The following is a 16,622-nucleotide window of genomic DNA, read 5'->3' on the forward strand; positions in this document are numbered from 1 at the left end:
AAGGTCAGCAGATGACATATTGATGGAGAAAAAAACTCTACTTCAAGGGTCTGATTCAGTACCCCAGATCTATGCCATACATTTATATATTCAACATCCCATAAGGGAGAAATTTCTAAGAAATGTTAACAATAATGACTAAATTAATCATTTGCTGAGACTCCTAGTGAGCAAAAATACATTCTCCAACCTCACATATATGATAATAGCAATAATCACATGTGTAGGAAGAAAAAATAAGGCACGGAAAAAGAAATATGACATGACTCTGGAGGCTCAAGTCACAGAACAGAGGTGGCATGAATTACAAATACATGCACAATCGCTGAAATAAAGCTAAAGTATTAAAAAGTATGGAAGTAGTCAAGAAAAGAAAGTGAAATGTCTTTGATGTTTTAAATGTATTGGTTCATTGTAAGCATACATCTTGATGAGGTAAAATGTGGTAGAGACATACATGCACATGTCACTCATGTAGCCCTTCCCCAGTTCCCACCCCATTCCCTCTCCCTCCCTCCTTCTCGCGTTTAACTTAGTGATTGACTTTGATATGTTTGTGAATGTACATCATGTGCTTTGGGGTATTTCCCTCTTCCCCCTCCCACCTCTCTCCGTTAGGTCGCCTTCTTTACTCATCTAAGGTCTCGCCTTCCTTATCTGGAGTCCCTCCTATGACCCATTTCCTCCCTAGATTCCACATATTAGGGAGAGCATCTGATTTCTTACTTTTTGTGACTGACTAATCTCACTTAGCATAATGTCCTCCAGTTCCATCCATTTCCCTGCAAATGACAATTTTGTTCTTCTTTATGGCTGAGTAAAATTTCACTGCGTAGATATCCCATAGTTTTGTAATTCTTTCATCTGTTGGTGGACATCTTGACTGGTTCCATAGTTTGGTAATGGTGAATTACGCAGCTATAAGCATAGATACGCATGCATTATAAACTTTGATTTTTATGACTCGGTCATATCAAGGAAATACCAGCTCATATCCATTCATTTAAATAGGAGAGTAAAAACAAGTTTGTTGGCAATATATTTGCCAATTTGAAGAAAGTCCAAAGAATGATATATTGTAAAAGAGAAACAGAGCACCACTTCATTAGCATAATACAATAGGGGACAAGAGCCGCCCCTCCAGAGCCACACTGTAGATTAAGAACTAACATCTGAGGTTCCGGATGACTGCATATTAGATGGTGATTATTTTTTCTCCTCCTGCAGAATTACAGCAGCTACATGGAAGCAGAGAACCATACAGATATATCCCAATTCCTCCTCCAGGGCCTCTCAGAGGATCCTAAGCTGCAGCCCCTTCTCTTTGGACTGTTCCTGTCCATGTACCTGGTCACGGTTCTTGGGAACCTGCTCATCGTCCTGGCCGTCGGCTCTGACCTCCGCCTCCACACCCCCATGTACTTCTTCCTCTCCAACCTGTCTTTTGTGGATATCTGCTTCACCTCTGCCACGGTCCCCAAATTGCTGCTAAACATCCAGGCACAGAACAAAGACATCTCCTACACAGAGTGCCTCACTCAAGTGTATTTTTTAACTGTTTTTCTTGGAATGGATAATTTCCTTCTGAGTGTGATGGCCTTTGATCGCTATGTGGCCATCTGCCACCCCTTGAACTACACGGTCATCATGAACCCCCGGTTCTGTGTCCTCCTGGTTCTGACGTCTTGGCTCATCATGTTCTGCGTCTCCCTGATTCATGTTCTTCTTCTGAACCGGCTGACCTTCTCCACGGGCACCGAGATCCCACACTTTGTCTGTGAACTGGCCCAGCTTCTCAAAGTAGCCGGCTCCAACACCCTGATCAATACTGTGGTTATGAATGTGTTGTCTGCCTTTCTGGGTGTGGTTCCAATGATCGGGATCCTCTTCTCTTACTCTCAGATTGTCTCCTCCTTGTTGGGGATGGCGTCCCTGGCCAGCAAGTACAAAGCCTTCTCCACCTGCGGGTCTCACCTCTGTGTGGTCCTCTTGTTCTATGGAACAGCACTGGGGGTTTATCTCAGTTCTGCTGTGACCCATTCTGCCCAGGGAAGCATGATTCCCTCTGTGATGTACAGTGTGGTCACCCCCATGCTGAACCCCTTCATCTACAGCCTGAGGAACAAGGATGTGAAGGGGGCCCTGGGGCGACTCCTCGGTAGAGCTGCCCTTGGTCTGTGATGGGTGGTTGATCTCAGAACTAAAGGGACATTCTCTTCTCTAAAGGCAAATGTGAGTCTCAACAGGTTGGCTATTTTTCTTTCCCAAAATACATATGTGTTTTTCTCCCTAGTTTTTGCTGTTGTATGTTCTTCTAATTTATTCCTGCATTACAATACCCTTGGTGTTGCATAACACTTCCCCACACTGTTTTCTTACTAGCATGGATTAAAACCCCAAGCTATATCTATAGGATTTTTTTTTAATTTTCAAATAGATTTTTGCTAACCTTATAAAGTTCTCCCTAAGCTGCTGAGACTAAACTCAATTCTGTGTTCCTCCTGTCTTGGCTTCACAAGTACCACAATTACAGATGTGTGACACTGAGCCCAGCATCAGTAATTCCTTTCCATTTTCTTCCCTATACATGGTACCTAAGGTTTCAACTTTGACAAAATTTTTTCACACGTATTTCTTAGATTCCCATTTTGACATAAAGAAGTTACACTCAATACTTACATGGATTCCTGGAAATAAAAAAAAAGAGATTGACCCATTGTTAGTGTTATTTACCTTAACTTTATTGTGTTATCATTTTCTTTTGAGGAAATGGAATAAAAAATCATCAAAGCAACATTATTCATAGATTTTCGCTCTTGCTGACAATTTCTGAAGGGGAGAGACTAAAGTTAGATCTGAAACAGATAGCACGCTCCTACCTCTGCTGCCCTCGTGTTTGTAGAGACAGAGGTTGGATTTTGAACATGAGGGCTGACTTTAGCCTCGAAAGTGAGTTGTTGATAGGATTCAGAGCGCGGTCATGCCTACGTCACTGAGATGTCGCTTTATTATCTATTCTCCTTTTCTCTTTCTTGTTCTCCAACTGTTTTTCTTTCTTCCTCCCTATACTATTTTTGGCTTCCTTATTTTCATCTTTCGGCTATTGTATTAATTAGTGTTAACTGTCTCTCTTTTTTTTCCTATGGCTGAAAAATATTTCCTTTTATATACATACCACAAGCTCTTTACCCATTCATCCATTGGTGGACATTGGGCCATTTTCATCTCTTCTATTTAAAGAGTACTGCAGTGGATACACACACATTTATTGACATGAGTGAGTACAGTTACAGGCCTCATCAGCAATGATTTTGTAAATGAGAGTATATGTGATGGTGGTTCCCATTGCATTAGATAGCTTAGTAATAGCAAAGCCATGTTAGGTTACATAAGTTTACTCTGATATTTGCCCAAGCACAAAACTGCCTAATTGTAACCAAGTTATTATAATTATTTTTTGCAGTATTGGGGTTTGAACCCAGGGACATTCTACCTCTATGCTACACCCTTAGCCCTATTTTATTCTTTATTTTGAAACAGGGTCTCACTAAGTTGCAGAGGGCCTCACAAGTTACTTAGGCCAGCCACAAACCTGCAATCCTCCGGTCTCAGCCTCCCAAGTACTGGGGTTACAAGTGTGGGCCACCATACCCGGCTTTTTAAAAATTTTTTGATGGTACTGAGAATTGAACCCAGGAGCATTCTATCTCCTGGCTACACCCCCAGCCCTGTTTTATTCTTTTTACTTTGAAACAGGGTCTCAAGTTATTATTTTATTCCCAGGATAACGCATGGGTTTTTTTTCCCCCCTGATTGTGTTTTTGTCTGCAAAGTAGAAGTTGACAGACTATAGAAGGGTGGGTACATCATTATAAAGGTTTACTTTAAACCAAAGAATTTTCTCCACACAGGTAGGAGTGGCTTTCGTAACCCTTGAAGGTCTTGGGAGATAAACTTCCACCCTTTCTTGTGGCTCCCCATGTGTGTGTGTGTGTGTGTGTGTGTGTGTGTGTGTGTGTGTGTGTGTGTGCTTGGTCAGATTTGGGTCTTGAAGCCCTGATTTATTTTGCCCAATTTCAATCCATAATTTGAGTCTCTATTCCAAAGACCAGTGGGCTCTTGAGATCTCCCAGTGCCACCCATCTGCTTTACCCATTCTTTCCCACTTGATCACTCTTCCCGATAGCTTTGTATTAACCTGAATTGGCTGTGTTTATCCTTTACTGTCCCCAGGTAATCTGCGCTGTCTCGTAATGATGCATGACTCAGAATGTGCCCTCATGGTTAAGCAGTTCATGTCTATAATGCTGTAACCAACTGATTATTGGCAAAGGTCTCATGAACACACACAAGAAAGAAAAGAGTCTCTTCAACGTTGTTGAGAAACTGGATGTACACATACAAAAAAATTTAGACACGTCTCACATACACAAAAGACAATGCAAAATGGATTTAGTTGCTCAGTATCACTGGTCGTCAGAGAAATCTAATCAAAATCTGTGTGAGATACAGACTCACGTGGGTTAGAATGGCTGTTATCAAATGACAAACGATAATTGTTCACTAAACTGTGGAGGAAAGAGAACACTTCACCCTGTTGGTGAAAAGCAAATTAGTAGAACCAGCATGAAAAGCAAGATGAAGTTTCCTAAAAAACTAAAACAGGTGCTACCATGAGATACAGCTGGCCACTGCTGGACATCTAATCTAATTAAATAGCACATCTAAATAAATTAATTAATGTGTTGAACAAATATCTGCTGGCCCACATCCTTTGGCCAAGATGTGGGGTCCACCCAAGTGTTCATTACCTGATGGATGGAAGAAGAAACTGTGCTATACCTACACAATGACATACTCTTGGGCAAAAGAGAAGGAAATTTTATCTCCAACACCCACATGGTTGACCCTGGGGTACATTATATTAAAGGCAATAAATGTAGCATAGTTATGCAAATACCATCTGAACGCTCATTCATGGGATTTTAAGAATATTTAATCTCAAATGGATACAGAGTAGAATGGGTGTTACCAGAGCCTGGGCAGTTGGTAGGTGGTACTGGGAAATAAGGTTCAAAGAGTGCAAAATGCCATTTATTCATGGGGAACAAGTTCAAGAAATCTATAGTAAGCTACGCCCTCTGCCCTTATGTTGAAAAGAATCTCACTAAGTTGCTGAGGCTGGCCTGAAATCTGAGGTGGAGACAGGATTGCAATTTCAAAACCAAACCCAAAAACTTAGCAAGATTCTGTTTCAAAATCAAATTTTTTAAAACATTAAAAAGGCCAGGAGTAAGCTCCTGAGTTCAATCCCCAGTACCAAGTAAAAAAGGAAAATAGAATAACAATGAAATAAAACGAGGAGTTACAATAAATGATCGGAATAAGAATTATACCTAGTAGTGCATAAGTCATTCTGAAGCTAAAATTAAAATACAACCAACAACATGAAAATATAGCTAGGAACTCATAAAGCAGGGGAAAGAATCCATGATTATGAAGATAGTTTAATGGAAAATATGTAGTTAGAGGAGAAAAAGAGAAGGTGAAAGACAAATTTGGGGTTAGAGGTAGAGAGGTAGAGCTCAGTGGTAGAGCTCTTGCCTCGCATGCAAGAAGCCCCGAGTTTAATTCTTAGCACCAATAATAGTTAATAATAATAACAACACTATTAATGAAATCTTACAATTTATGAGGCAGTATCAAAAATAAAAATATTTAAGTCATTTCCTAACGTACATGATGTACGTCCACAAACATATCAGAATCAATGACTAAGCCAGACACGAGAAGGAAGAAGGGGCGAGGGAGGGAGGGAGGGTTGGGGAAGGGCTAAATGAGTCATGATGTGTGCATAAATGCCCCCGCCATCTTGTGCTCCATTAAGATGTATGACTACAGTCGGGCGTGGTGGCGCACGCTTGTCATCCCCGCGCTTGGGAGGAGGAGACAGGAGGATCGCGCAGGTTCAAAGCCAGCCGTGCTGGCTTAAGAGACCCTGTTTCCAAATAAAAAAATACAAAATAGGTCTGGGAGTGTAGGCCGGAGGTGGAAGGGCTTCCAGGAACCCCAGTGCCACCAAAAAGCCACCAAAAAAAAATTAATTATTTAGGTGTGGTACACACCTGTTATCCAATTACTTTGAAGACCTAGACAGGAGGATTTCAGGTTTGTGGCAAGGCCAGCCTCAACGACTTAGTGAGGCCCTCTGCAATTTAGTGATTTTTCTTTTCAAAATAAAAGACAAAAAGTGCCAAAGGCATATTTAATCCCCAATACCTCCGTTCCCTCCCTCTCCCTCCTTCTCATGTTTGGCTTAGTGGTTGACTTTGATGTGTTTGTGAACGCACATCATCTACATTAGGGAATCTTCCTCTTCCCCCTCTCGTCCCCCTCGGTTAGGTTGCCTTTTTTGCTCATCTGTGGTTTCTCCTTCTTCATCTAGAGTTCCAAACATGACCCAGTCTCTCCTCTAGCTTCCACATATTAGGGAAAGCATCCGATTTTTTACTTTTCGTCACTGACTAATCTCACTTAGCATAAGGTTCTCCCGTGTGTTTTTCCGCAATGGCAGCATTTCTCACAATAGCCAGGATTTGAAAGCAACAAATGTGTCCATCAACAGTGAACGTGTGGAGAAGTAAACACGCGATATACACAGTGAAATATTATTTCGATAAAATAGTAGGAAATCCAGGCACTGCCAAAATGGATCGACATGAAGACCATTCTATTTTTTTTTTCTTTTCCTTTTTGTACTGGAGGTTGGACTGAGGGCTGTTCTACAACTGTACTTTACCCCATCCCTCTTTATTTTGAAATAGAGTCTCACTAAGTTTCCGAGGGAGCCCTCAAACCTGGGGTCCTCCAGTCTCAGCCTTCCAAACGCTGGAATTACAGGCATGCACCACCACACCCAACCAGGCAGAATAAGATGAACACTACATGATCTCACTCATTTATGGGATTTCACAAAGCGCATTGCTGACAAAGTCGAGTTGATGCGAATCACTCTCTCCATAATAATGGTAACTTTTGAGGCAATGTAGGTGTTAATTATTTAGATTTAGCCATTGCATAACTTAAAAGACTTGTACGCACAGTATTGTACAAAAAACACACGTACCATTTTGTCTGCTAATTTATTTTAGTGTTTTTTATTGGTGCATTGTAATTACACACAGTAGTGAGGTTCAGAGTAATAGAAACACACATGCACACACACACACAGCACCTGGTATATTTCCCCCTGGATCCCGCCCGTTCCCTTCCTTCCCCATACAGAGTACTGAGATTGGTGGTGAAAACCCCACACATGTCCATTGCATTATTTTAACTGCTTCCTTCTTCAAATCTTTCTTTCTTCCTTCCCACTTCCCAACCCTCCAATATATTGGACTTTATCTGCTAATTTAAATAAATACACACAGCCGGGCACAGTGGCGCACACTTGTAATCCCCGCGCTTGGGAGGCAGAGACAGGAGGATCGCTCAGGTGCAAAGCCAGCCTCCCTGGCTTAAGAGACCCTGTTTCCAAATATATATATATATATATATAAATATATATATATATATATATATATCTGGGAGTATAGCCCGGAGGTAGAAGGGTTCCAGGAACCCCAGTACCACCAAAAAATAATAAATAAATACACACAAATTTGAGTAATAAAAATCAAAAAGAAAATGGAAAATAAAGGACTTCTTTTCTGCCATAGTGTCATATGAAGTGATTTATAAAACCTCTGAAGGCTGTTAAAAGTAGGCAGATGGCTGGTGATGCATGCCTGGAGTCCCAGTACTTAGGGGGCTGAAATAGGAGGACCACAGTTGCTGATAGTTTTGTCTCCTCTAAGGTAACTTAAAGAGACCCTGTTTCAAAACAAATAAATATCTAGGTGTGTAGCTTCAAGGTAAAAATGTTCCTGGGTTCAATACCCAGCACCTCTCACCTCTCTCTCTCTCTCTCTCTCTCTCTCTCTCTCTCTCTCTCTCTCTCTCTCTCTCTCACACACACACACACACACACACACACACACACACACACAGCAGCAGCAGCAGCAGCAGCAGCAAAAAGTCATTAGAGATGGTTCCTGGAACTGGTTCCTCATAGAAATGAGCCTTTTCTTGGGGAAAAGAGTATTTTTTTAATCAAAAAGAAGCAAAAACAGAGAGAGACTTTTTAATTGAAGGGCACAAATCTTCCATCCCCAGGTTGCTGCCTCCTCACACACAAAATCAGCTGAAAATATTCCCACTCCTCCCTCCTTGTGACCCCAGGGAACTTGAGTGACTTGGAGAATAGAAAGAAGACGCCCCTTAATGAGAGCGCGGAGAATTCAAACCTCCAGGCAACAGAAAGGTTGATACCGCTCCTCACCTTCCCCTCCTGTTCTTCTCCAACTGGCCTGCGTGGAGACCTGAGCCAGCTGGGAAGAGCACCGGAGGGAGGGCCCGTGTGTCCCCATGGGGCTGGCGGAGGGAGAAGACGGTCAGGAGAGGTGGGGTCGCCAGCTCTACCTCTAGGAGACGAGAGCACAGCACGCCATCGTCCTCTCGTCTGTGAAGGTGAAGCCTCTACTCTGAGCGACTTTGTTTCCACTGAGCTCCACCTCTTCCAGCCGTGTGTTTCCTTCTCTCATCCTTAGGAAGCTGAAGCCCCTCTCCTGAAAGTGTTATTTTCTGGATAGTCGGTAACTCTACTCTCTCCTACAAATCTGGCTCCCATCAGACTTATTAGAATCGATCATTTAGTTGTTAACTACTCACTGAAGATATATATTATGCATAAAGTATTATCTGTTTTGTCTCAGCTTTATGTTTTTCTGTTAAATTCTGCACATGTGACTTCCTGATAACTCTTATTAGTTACTTTTTTTTTTTTTTTTTTTGGTACTAGGGACTGTACCCAAGGGCGCTCTCCCTCTGAGCTACACTCCCGGACCTTTTTGATTTTCTATTTGAAATGGTCTTGATAAGTTGCTCAGGGACTTGAGGCTGCCTTTGAACCTGCGATCTTCCCATTCCGGCCTCCCAGGTATTGTGGTTACAGTCTTGGCCAACCCAGCCCAGCTAAATTCCATAATCTGGCTTTTGTCAACTGTCCTGCCATAAACGTAACGATGGTATTTTAATGTTAGTTCTCCTTTTTAAATAGTCTTGTAAGTGTAGTGCAATCATATATCAGTGTGACACAACATACATGCATGCAACTTTTGGTGTATTTCCACCTAGGTCTCACCCTGTTCTCCCTCACCACACACTTTAGGAAATTTGGTAGTAATGCCTTCACATACTACCACAGTATTATTTTAACTCTTTCCTAGGCTGAGTGGTACAGTATGTGCCTAACTTACTTTATGTATTCATTCATTCATTCATTCATTCATTCATTGGTACTGGGGATTGAACCTAGGAGCATTTTATCTCCAAGCTACACTCTCGGCCCTTTCAACTTTCGTATTTTGTAAGAGGATTTTGCTAAGCCGATGAGGGTCTTGCTATGTTACTGAGGCTGATTTCAAACTTGTGATCCTTCTGTGTCAGCCTCCCAAGTACTGGGATATTACAAGCATGTGCCACCACCCCTGGCTCTAACTTTAACTCATTTTGAAAAGATACCTAAGAATGATATAGCGGGTCATGCGGAGTTTCATTTTCTAATCTTTGGAAGAACCTCTGTACTGATCTTCATAGTGATTGTATTAATTCATAATCCCATCAGGTACTGATTGGTATATTTGTTCTTTTTTTTGTCAAACCATAGATCAGCAAATAAGATGACCTAACTGAGGGTGATGGGATTCCTAGTGTCCATGATGTACATTCCCAAACATATCAAAGCCAATCACTAAGCCAAACATGAGAAAAAGGAGGAGAGAATTGGGTGGGAATTGGAGAAGGGATACATGAGTGATGTGTGCATGTATGCCTCTACCATCTGGTACCCCATTAAGATATATGACTACAATGCACCAACTTAAAAATTTTAGATTATTATATGTTCTGGATTATAATACTCTGCCATAAAAATAATGGGAATATATCTTCTCCCATTCTGTAGAGGGTCTCTTCACTTTGTTGACTGTTTCCTTTAGTGTGAAGAAATTTTTTAATCTGAGTCAATCCAATTTGTCAACACTTGCTTTAATTTTCTGAGTTACTGAAGTCCAATTTAGGAAAGAAATGTTGTGCCAACATCGTTAAGTGTTTCACCTATGTTTTGCGCTAGCAGTTTCAAAGTTTCAGGTCCTGTATAAAGGTCTTTGACACACGTCGAGTTGATTTTAGTACAGGGTTGATAATAAGGATGGAGTTACAATCTTCTACACATGGATAACCTGCTTTAAACTTATGATATTTTAAAGACTCCTTGACCGATTTTATAATTTGCAAGAGAAATGGGCTGTCACTTGGCTGAGTAAATCACAGTAATTGGCAGAAATTTATATGAGACAAAGAACATCGATCCATGGGTGATATCATGCAGTGATAGCTAAATGAGGTTCCAGTAGACTATCCCTTAAGTGTTGCTTTTATTTCCTTTCCCAGAAGATATACCATCTACATGGAAGCAGAAAACCACACAGGCTTATCTCAGTTCCTGCTCCTGGGTCTCTCAGAGGATCTCAAAATGCAGCCCATTCTCTTTGGGATCTTCCTGTCCATGTACCTGGTCACCATCCTGGGGAACCTGTTCATTGTCCTGGCCGTCGGCTCTGACCCCCGCCTCCACACCCCCATGTACTTCTTCCTCTGCAACCTGTCCTTGGCCGACATCTGCTTCATCTCCACCACGGTCCCCAAGATGCTGGTGAACATCCGGGCACAGAGCAAAAACACATCCTACATAGAGTGTCTGACTCAGGTATATTTTTTTATTACTTTTCTTGGAATAGATAATTTTCTACTGGCTGCTATGGCCTACGACCGCTATGTGGCCATCTGCCACCCCCTGAACTACACGGTCATCATGAACCCCCGGTTCTGTGTCCTCCTGGTTCTGACGTCTTGGCTCATCATGTTCTGCGTCTCCCTGATTCATGTTCTTCTTCTGAACCGGCTGACCTTCTCCACGGGCACCGAGATCCCACACTTTGTCTGTGAACTGGCCCAGCTTCTCAAAGTAGCCGGCTCCAACACCCTGATCAATACTGTGGTTATGAATGTGTTGTCTGCCTTTCTGGGTGTGGTTCCAATGATCGGGATCCTCTTCTCTTACTCTCAGATTGTCTCCTCCTTGTTGGGGATGGCGTCCCTGGCCAGCAAGTACAAAGCCTTCTCCACCTGCGGGTCTCACCTCTGTGTGGTCCTCTTGTTCTATGGAACAGCACTGGGGGTTTATCTCAGTTCTGCTGTGACCCATTCTGCCCAGGGAAGCATGATTCCCTCTGTGATGTACAGTGTGGTCACCCCCATGCTGAACCCCTTCATCTACAGCCTGAGGAACAAGGATGTGAAGGGGGCCCTGGGGCGACTCCTCGGTAGAGCTGCCCTTGGTCTGTGATGGGTGGTTGATCTCAGAACTAAAGGGACATTCTCTTCTCTAAAGGCAAATGTGAGTCTCAACAGGTTGGCTATTTTTCTTTCCCAAAATACATATGTGTTTTTCTCCCTAGTTTTTGCTGTTGTATGTTCTTCTAATTTATTCCTGCATTACAATACCCTTGGTGTTGCATAACACTTCCCCACACTGTTTTCTTACTAGCATGGATTAAAACCCCAAGCTATATCTATAGGATTTTTTTTTAATTTTCAAATAGATTTTTGCTAACCTTATAAAGTTCTCCCTAAGCTGCTGAGACTAAACTCAATTCTGTGTTCCTCCTGTCTTGGCTTCACAAGTACCACAATTACAGATGTGTGACACTGAGCCCAGCATCAGTAATTCCTTTCCATTTTCTTCCCTATACATGGTACCTAAGGTTTCAACTTTGACAAAATTTTTTCACACATATTTCTTAGATTCCCATTTTGACATAAAGAAGTTACACTCAATACTTACATGGATTCCTGGAAATAAAAAAAAAGAGATTGACCCATTGTTAGTGTTATTTACCTTAACTTTATTGTGTTATCATTTTCTTTTGAGGAAATGGAATAAAAAATCATCAAAGCAACATTATTCATAGATTTTCGCTCTTGCTGACAATTTCTGAAGGGGAGAGACTAAAGTTAGATCTGAAACAGATAGCACGCTCCTACCTCTGCTGCCCTCGTGTTTGTAGAGACAGAGGTTGGATTTTGAACATGAGGGCTGACTTTAGCCTCGAAAGTGAGTTGTTGATAGGATTCAGAGCGCGGTCATGCCTACGTCACTGAGATGTCGCTTTATTATCTATTCTCCTTTTCTCTTTCTTGTTCTCCAACTGTTTTTCTTTCTTCCTCCCTATACTATTTTTGGCTTCCTTATTTTCATCTTTCGGCTATTGTATTAATTAGTGTTAACTGTCTCTCTTTTTTTTCCTATGGCTGAAAAATATTTCCTTTTATATACATACCACAAGCTCTTTACCCATTCATCCATTGGTGGACATTGGGCCATTTTCATCTCTTCTATTTAAAGAGTACTGCAGTGGATACACACACATTTATTGACATGAGTGAGTACAGTTACAGGCCTCATCAGCAATGATTTTGTAAATGAGAGTATATGTGATGGTGGTTCCCATTGCATTAGATAGCTTAGTAATAGCAAAGCCATGTTAGGTTACATAAGTTTACTCTGATATTTGCCCAAGCACAAAACTGCCTAATTGTAACCAAGTTATTATAATTATTTTTTGCAGTATTGGGGTTTGAACCCAGGGACATTCTACCTCTATGCTACACCCTTAGCCCTATTTTATTCTTTATTTTGAAACAGGGTCTCACTAAGTTGCAGAGGGCCTCACAAGTTACTTAGGCCAGCCACAAACCTGCAATCCTCCGGTCTCAGCCTCCCAAGTACTGGGGTTACAAGTGTGGGCCACCATACCCGGCTTTTTAAAAATTTTTTGATGGTACTGAGAATTGAACCCAGGAGCATTCTATCTCCTGGCTACACCCCCAGCCCTGTTTTATTCTTTTTACTTTGAAACAGGGTCTCAAGTTATTATTTTATTCCCAGGATAACGCATGGGTTTTTTTTCCCCCCTGATTGTGTTTTTGTCTGCAAAGTAGAAGTTGACAGACTATAGAAGGGTGGGTACATCATTATAAAGGTTTACTTTAAACCAAAGAATTTTCTCCACACAGGTAGGAGTGGCTTTCGTAACCCTTGAAGGTCTTGGGAGATAAACTTCCACCCTTTCTTGTGGCTCCCCATGTGTGTGTGTGTGTGTGTGTGTGTGTGTGTGTGTGTGTGTGTGTGTGCTTGGTCAGATTTGGGTCTTGAAGCCCTGATTTATTTTGCCCAATTTCAATCCATAATTTGAGTCTCTATTCCAAAGACCAGTGGGCTCTTGAGATCTCCCAGTGCCACCCATCTGCTTTACCCATTCTTTCCCACTTGATCACTCTTCCCGATAGCTTTGTATTAACCTGAATTGGCTGTGTTTATCCTTTACTGTCCCCAGGTAATCTGCGCTGTCTCGTAATGATGCATGACTCAGAATGTGCCCTCATGGTTAAGCAGTTCATGTCTATAATGCTGTAACCAACTGATTATTGGCAAAGGTCTCATGAACACACACAAGAAAGAAAAGAGTCTCTTCAACGTTGTTGAGAAACTGGATGTACACATACAAAAAAATTTAGACACGTCTCACATACACAAAAGACAATGCAAAATGGATTTAGTTGCTCAGTATCACTGGTCGTCAGAGAAATCTAATCAAAATCTGTGTGAGATACAGACTCACGTGGGTTAGAATGGCTGTTATCAAATGACAAACGATAATTGTTCACTAAACTGTGGAGGAAAGAGAACACTTCACCCTGTTGGTGAAAAGCAAATTAGTAGAACCAGCATGAAAAGCAAGATGAAGTTTCCTAAAAAACTAAAACAGGTGCTACCATGAGATACAGCTGGCCACTGCTGGACATCTAATCTAATTAAATAGCACATCTAAATAAATTAATTAATGTGTTGAACAAATATCTGCTGGCCCACATCCTTTGGCCAAGATGTGGGGTCCACCCAAGTGTTCATTACCTGATGGATGGAAGAAGAAACTGTGCTATACCTACACAATGACATACTCTTGGGCAAAAGAGAAGGAAATTTTATCTCCAACACCCACATGGTTGACCCTGGGGTACATTATATTAAAGGCAATAAATGTAGCATAGTTATGCAAATACCATCTGAACGCTCATTCATGGGATTTTAAGAATATTTAATCTCAAATGGATACAGAGTAGAATGGGTGTTACCAGAGCCTGGGCAGTTGGTAGGTGGTACTGGGAAATAAGGTTCAAAGAGTGCAAAATGCCATTTATTCATGGGGAACAAGTTCAAGAAATCTATAGTAAGCTACGCCCTCTGCCCTTATGTTGAAAAGAATCTCACTAAGTTGCTGAGGCTGGCCTGAAATCTGAGGTGGAGACAGGATTGCAATTTCAAAACCAAACCCAAAAACTTAGCAAGATTCTGTTTCAAAATCAAATTTTTTAAAACATTAAAAAGGCCAGGAGTAAGCTCCTGAGTTCAATCCCCAGTACCAAGTAAAAAAGGAAAATAGAATAACAATGAAATAAAACGAGGAGTTACAATAAATGATCGGAATAAGAATTATACCTAGTAGTGCATAAGTCATTCTGAAGCTAAAATTAAAATACAACCAACAACATGAAAATATAGCTAGGAACTCATAAAGCAGGGGAAAGAATCCATGATTATGAAGATAGTTTAATGGAAAATATGTAGTTAGAGGAGAAAAAGAGAAGGTGAAAGACAAATTTGGGGTTAGAGGTAGAGAGGTAGAGCTCAGTGGTAGAGCTCTTGCCTCGCATGCAAGAAGCCCCGAGTTTAATTCTTAGCACCAATAATAGTTAATAATAATAACAACACTATTAATGAAATCTTACAATTTATGAGGCAGTATCAAAAATAAAAATATTTAAGTCATTTCCTAACGTACATGATGTACGTCCACAAACATATCAGAATCAATGACTAAGCCAGACACGAGAAGGAAGAAGGGGCGAGGGAGGGAGGGAGGGTTGGGGAAGGGCTAAATGAGTCATGATGTGTGCATAAATGCCCCCGCCATCTTGTGCTCCATTAAGATGTATGACTACAGTCGGGCGTGGTGGCGCACGCTTGTCATCCCCGCGCTTGGGAGGAGGAGACAGGAGGATCGCGCAGGTTCAAAGCCAGCCGTGCTGGCTTAAGAGACCCTGTTTCCAAATAAAAAAATACAAAATAGGTCTGGGAGTGTAGGCCGGAGGTGGAAGGGCTTCCAGGAACCCCAGTGCCACCAAAAAGCCACCAAAAAAAAATTAATTATTTAGGTGTGGTACACACCTGTTATCCAATTACTTTGAAGACCTAGACAGGAGGATTTCAGGTTTGTGGCAAGGCCAGCCTCAACGACTTAGTGAGGCCCTCTGCAATTTAGTGATTTTTCTTTTCAAAATAAAAGACAAAAAGTGCCAAAGGCATATTTAATCCCCAATACCTCCGTTCCCTCCCTCTCCCTCCTTCTCATGTTTGGCTTAGTGGTTGACTTTGATGTGTTTGTGAACGCACATCATCTACATTAGGGAATCTTCCTCTTCCCCCTCTCGTCCCCCTCGGTTAGGTTGCCTTTTTTGCTCATCTGTGGTTTCTCCTTCTTCATCTAGAGTTCCAAACATGACCCAGTCTCTCCTCTAGCTTCCACATATTAGGGAAAGCATCCGATTTTTTACTTTTCGTCACTGACTAATCTCACTTAGCATAAGGTTCTCCCGTGTGTTTTTCCGCAATGGCAGCATTTCTCACAATAGCCAGGATTTGAAAGCAACAAATGTGTCCATCAACAGTGAACGTGTGGAGAAGTAAACACGCGATATACACAGTGAAATATTATTTCGATAAAATAGTAGGAAATCCAGGCACTGCCAAAATGGATCGACATGAAGACCATTCTATTTTTTTTTTCTTTTCCTTTTTGTACTGGAGGTTGGACTGAGGGCTGTTCTACAACTGTACTTTACCCCATCCCTCTTTATTTTGAAATAGAGTCTCACTAAGTTTCCGAGGGAGCCCTCAAACCTGGGGTCCTCCAGTCTCAGCCTTCCAAACGCTGGAATTACAGGCATGCACCACCACACCCAACCAGGCAGAATAAGATGAACACTACATGATCTCACTCATTTATGGGATTTCACAAAGCGCATTGCTGACAAAGTCGAGTTGATGCGAATCACTCTCTCCATAATAATGGTAACTTTTGAGGCAATGTAGGTGTTAATTATTTAGATTTAGCCATTGCATAACTTAAAAGACTTGTACGCACAGTATTGTACAAAAAACACACGTACCATTTTGTCTGCTAATTTATTTTAGTGTTTTTTATTGGTGCATTGTAATTACACACAGTAGTGAGGTTCAGAGTAATAGAAACACACATGCACACACACACACAGCACCTGGTATATTTCCCCCTGGATCCCGCCCGTTCCCTTCCTTCCCCATACAGAGTACTGAGATTGGT

At 41.6% G+C, this 16,622-nt stretch overlaps 2 protein-coding genes across 2 annotated transcripts in view; both read left to right on the forward strand.

Annotated features, from left to right (window-relative positions):
• Positions 1-1,242: 1,242 nt before the first annotated feature.
• The window catches only part of LOC308276668 (uncharacterized protein), a gene marked incomplete at both ends in the record, with an annotated part of 28,916 nt that continues 13,536 nt past the window's right edge, over positions 1,243-16,622 (forward strand). Inside the window, 6 exon segments of the mRNA XM_080715492.1 lie at positions 1,243-2,173; positions 4,234-4,309; positions 6,575-6,630; positions 8,281-8,568; positions 13,557-13,632; positions 15,898-15,953. Coding sequence (XP_080571618.1) covers positions 1,243-2,173; positions 4,234-4,309; positions 6,575-6,630; positions 8,281-8,568; positions 13,557-13,632; positions 15,898-15,953 — 1,483 coding nt within the window.
• Positions 10,568-11,506, forward strand: LOC308276387 (olfactory receptor 7D4-like; the record flags this gene model as incomplete). The annotated part of the gene is made up of 1 exon (XM_080715121.1): positions 10,568-11,506. The coding sequence occupies one exon, from the start codon at positions 10,568-10,570 to the stop codon at positions 11,504-11,506; it is 939 nt and encodes a 312-aa protein (XP_080571247.1).

The sequence above is a fragment of the Muscardinus avellanarius genome, assembly GCF_963383645.1.
Source record: "Muscardinus avellanarius genome assembly, chromosome: 18".
In the NCBI taxonomy this organism is placed as follows: Eukaryota; Metazoa; Chordata; class Mammalia; order Rodentia; family Gliridae; genus Muscardinus; species Muscardinus avellanarius.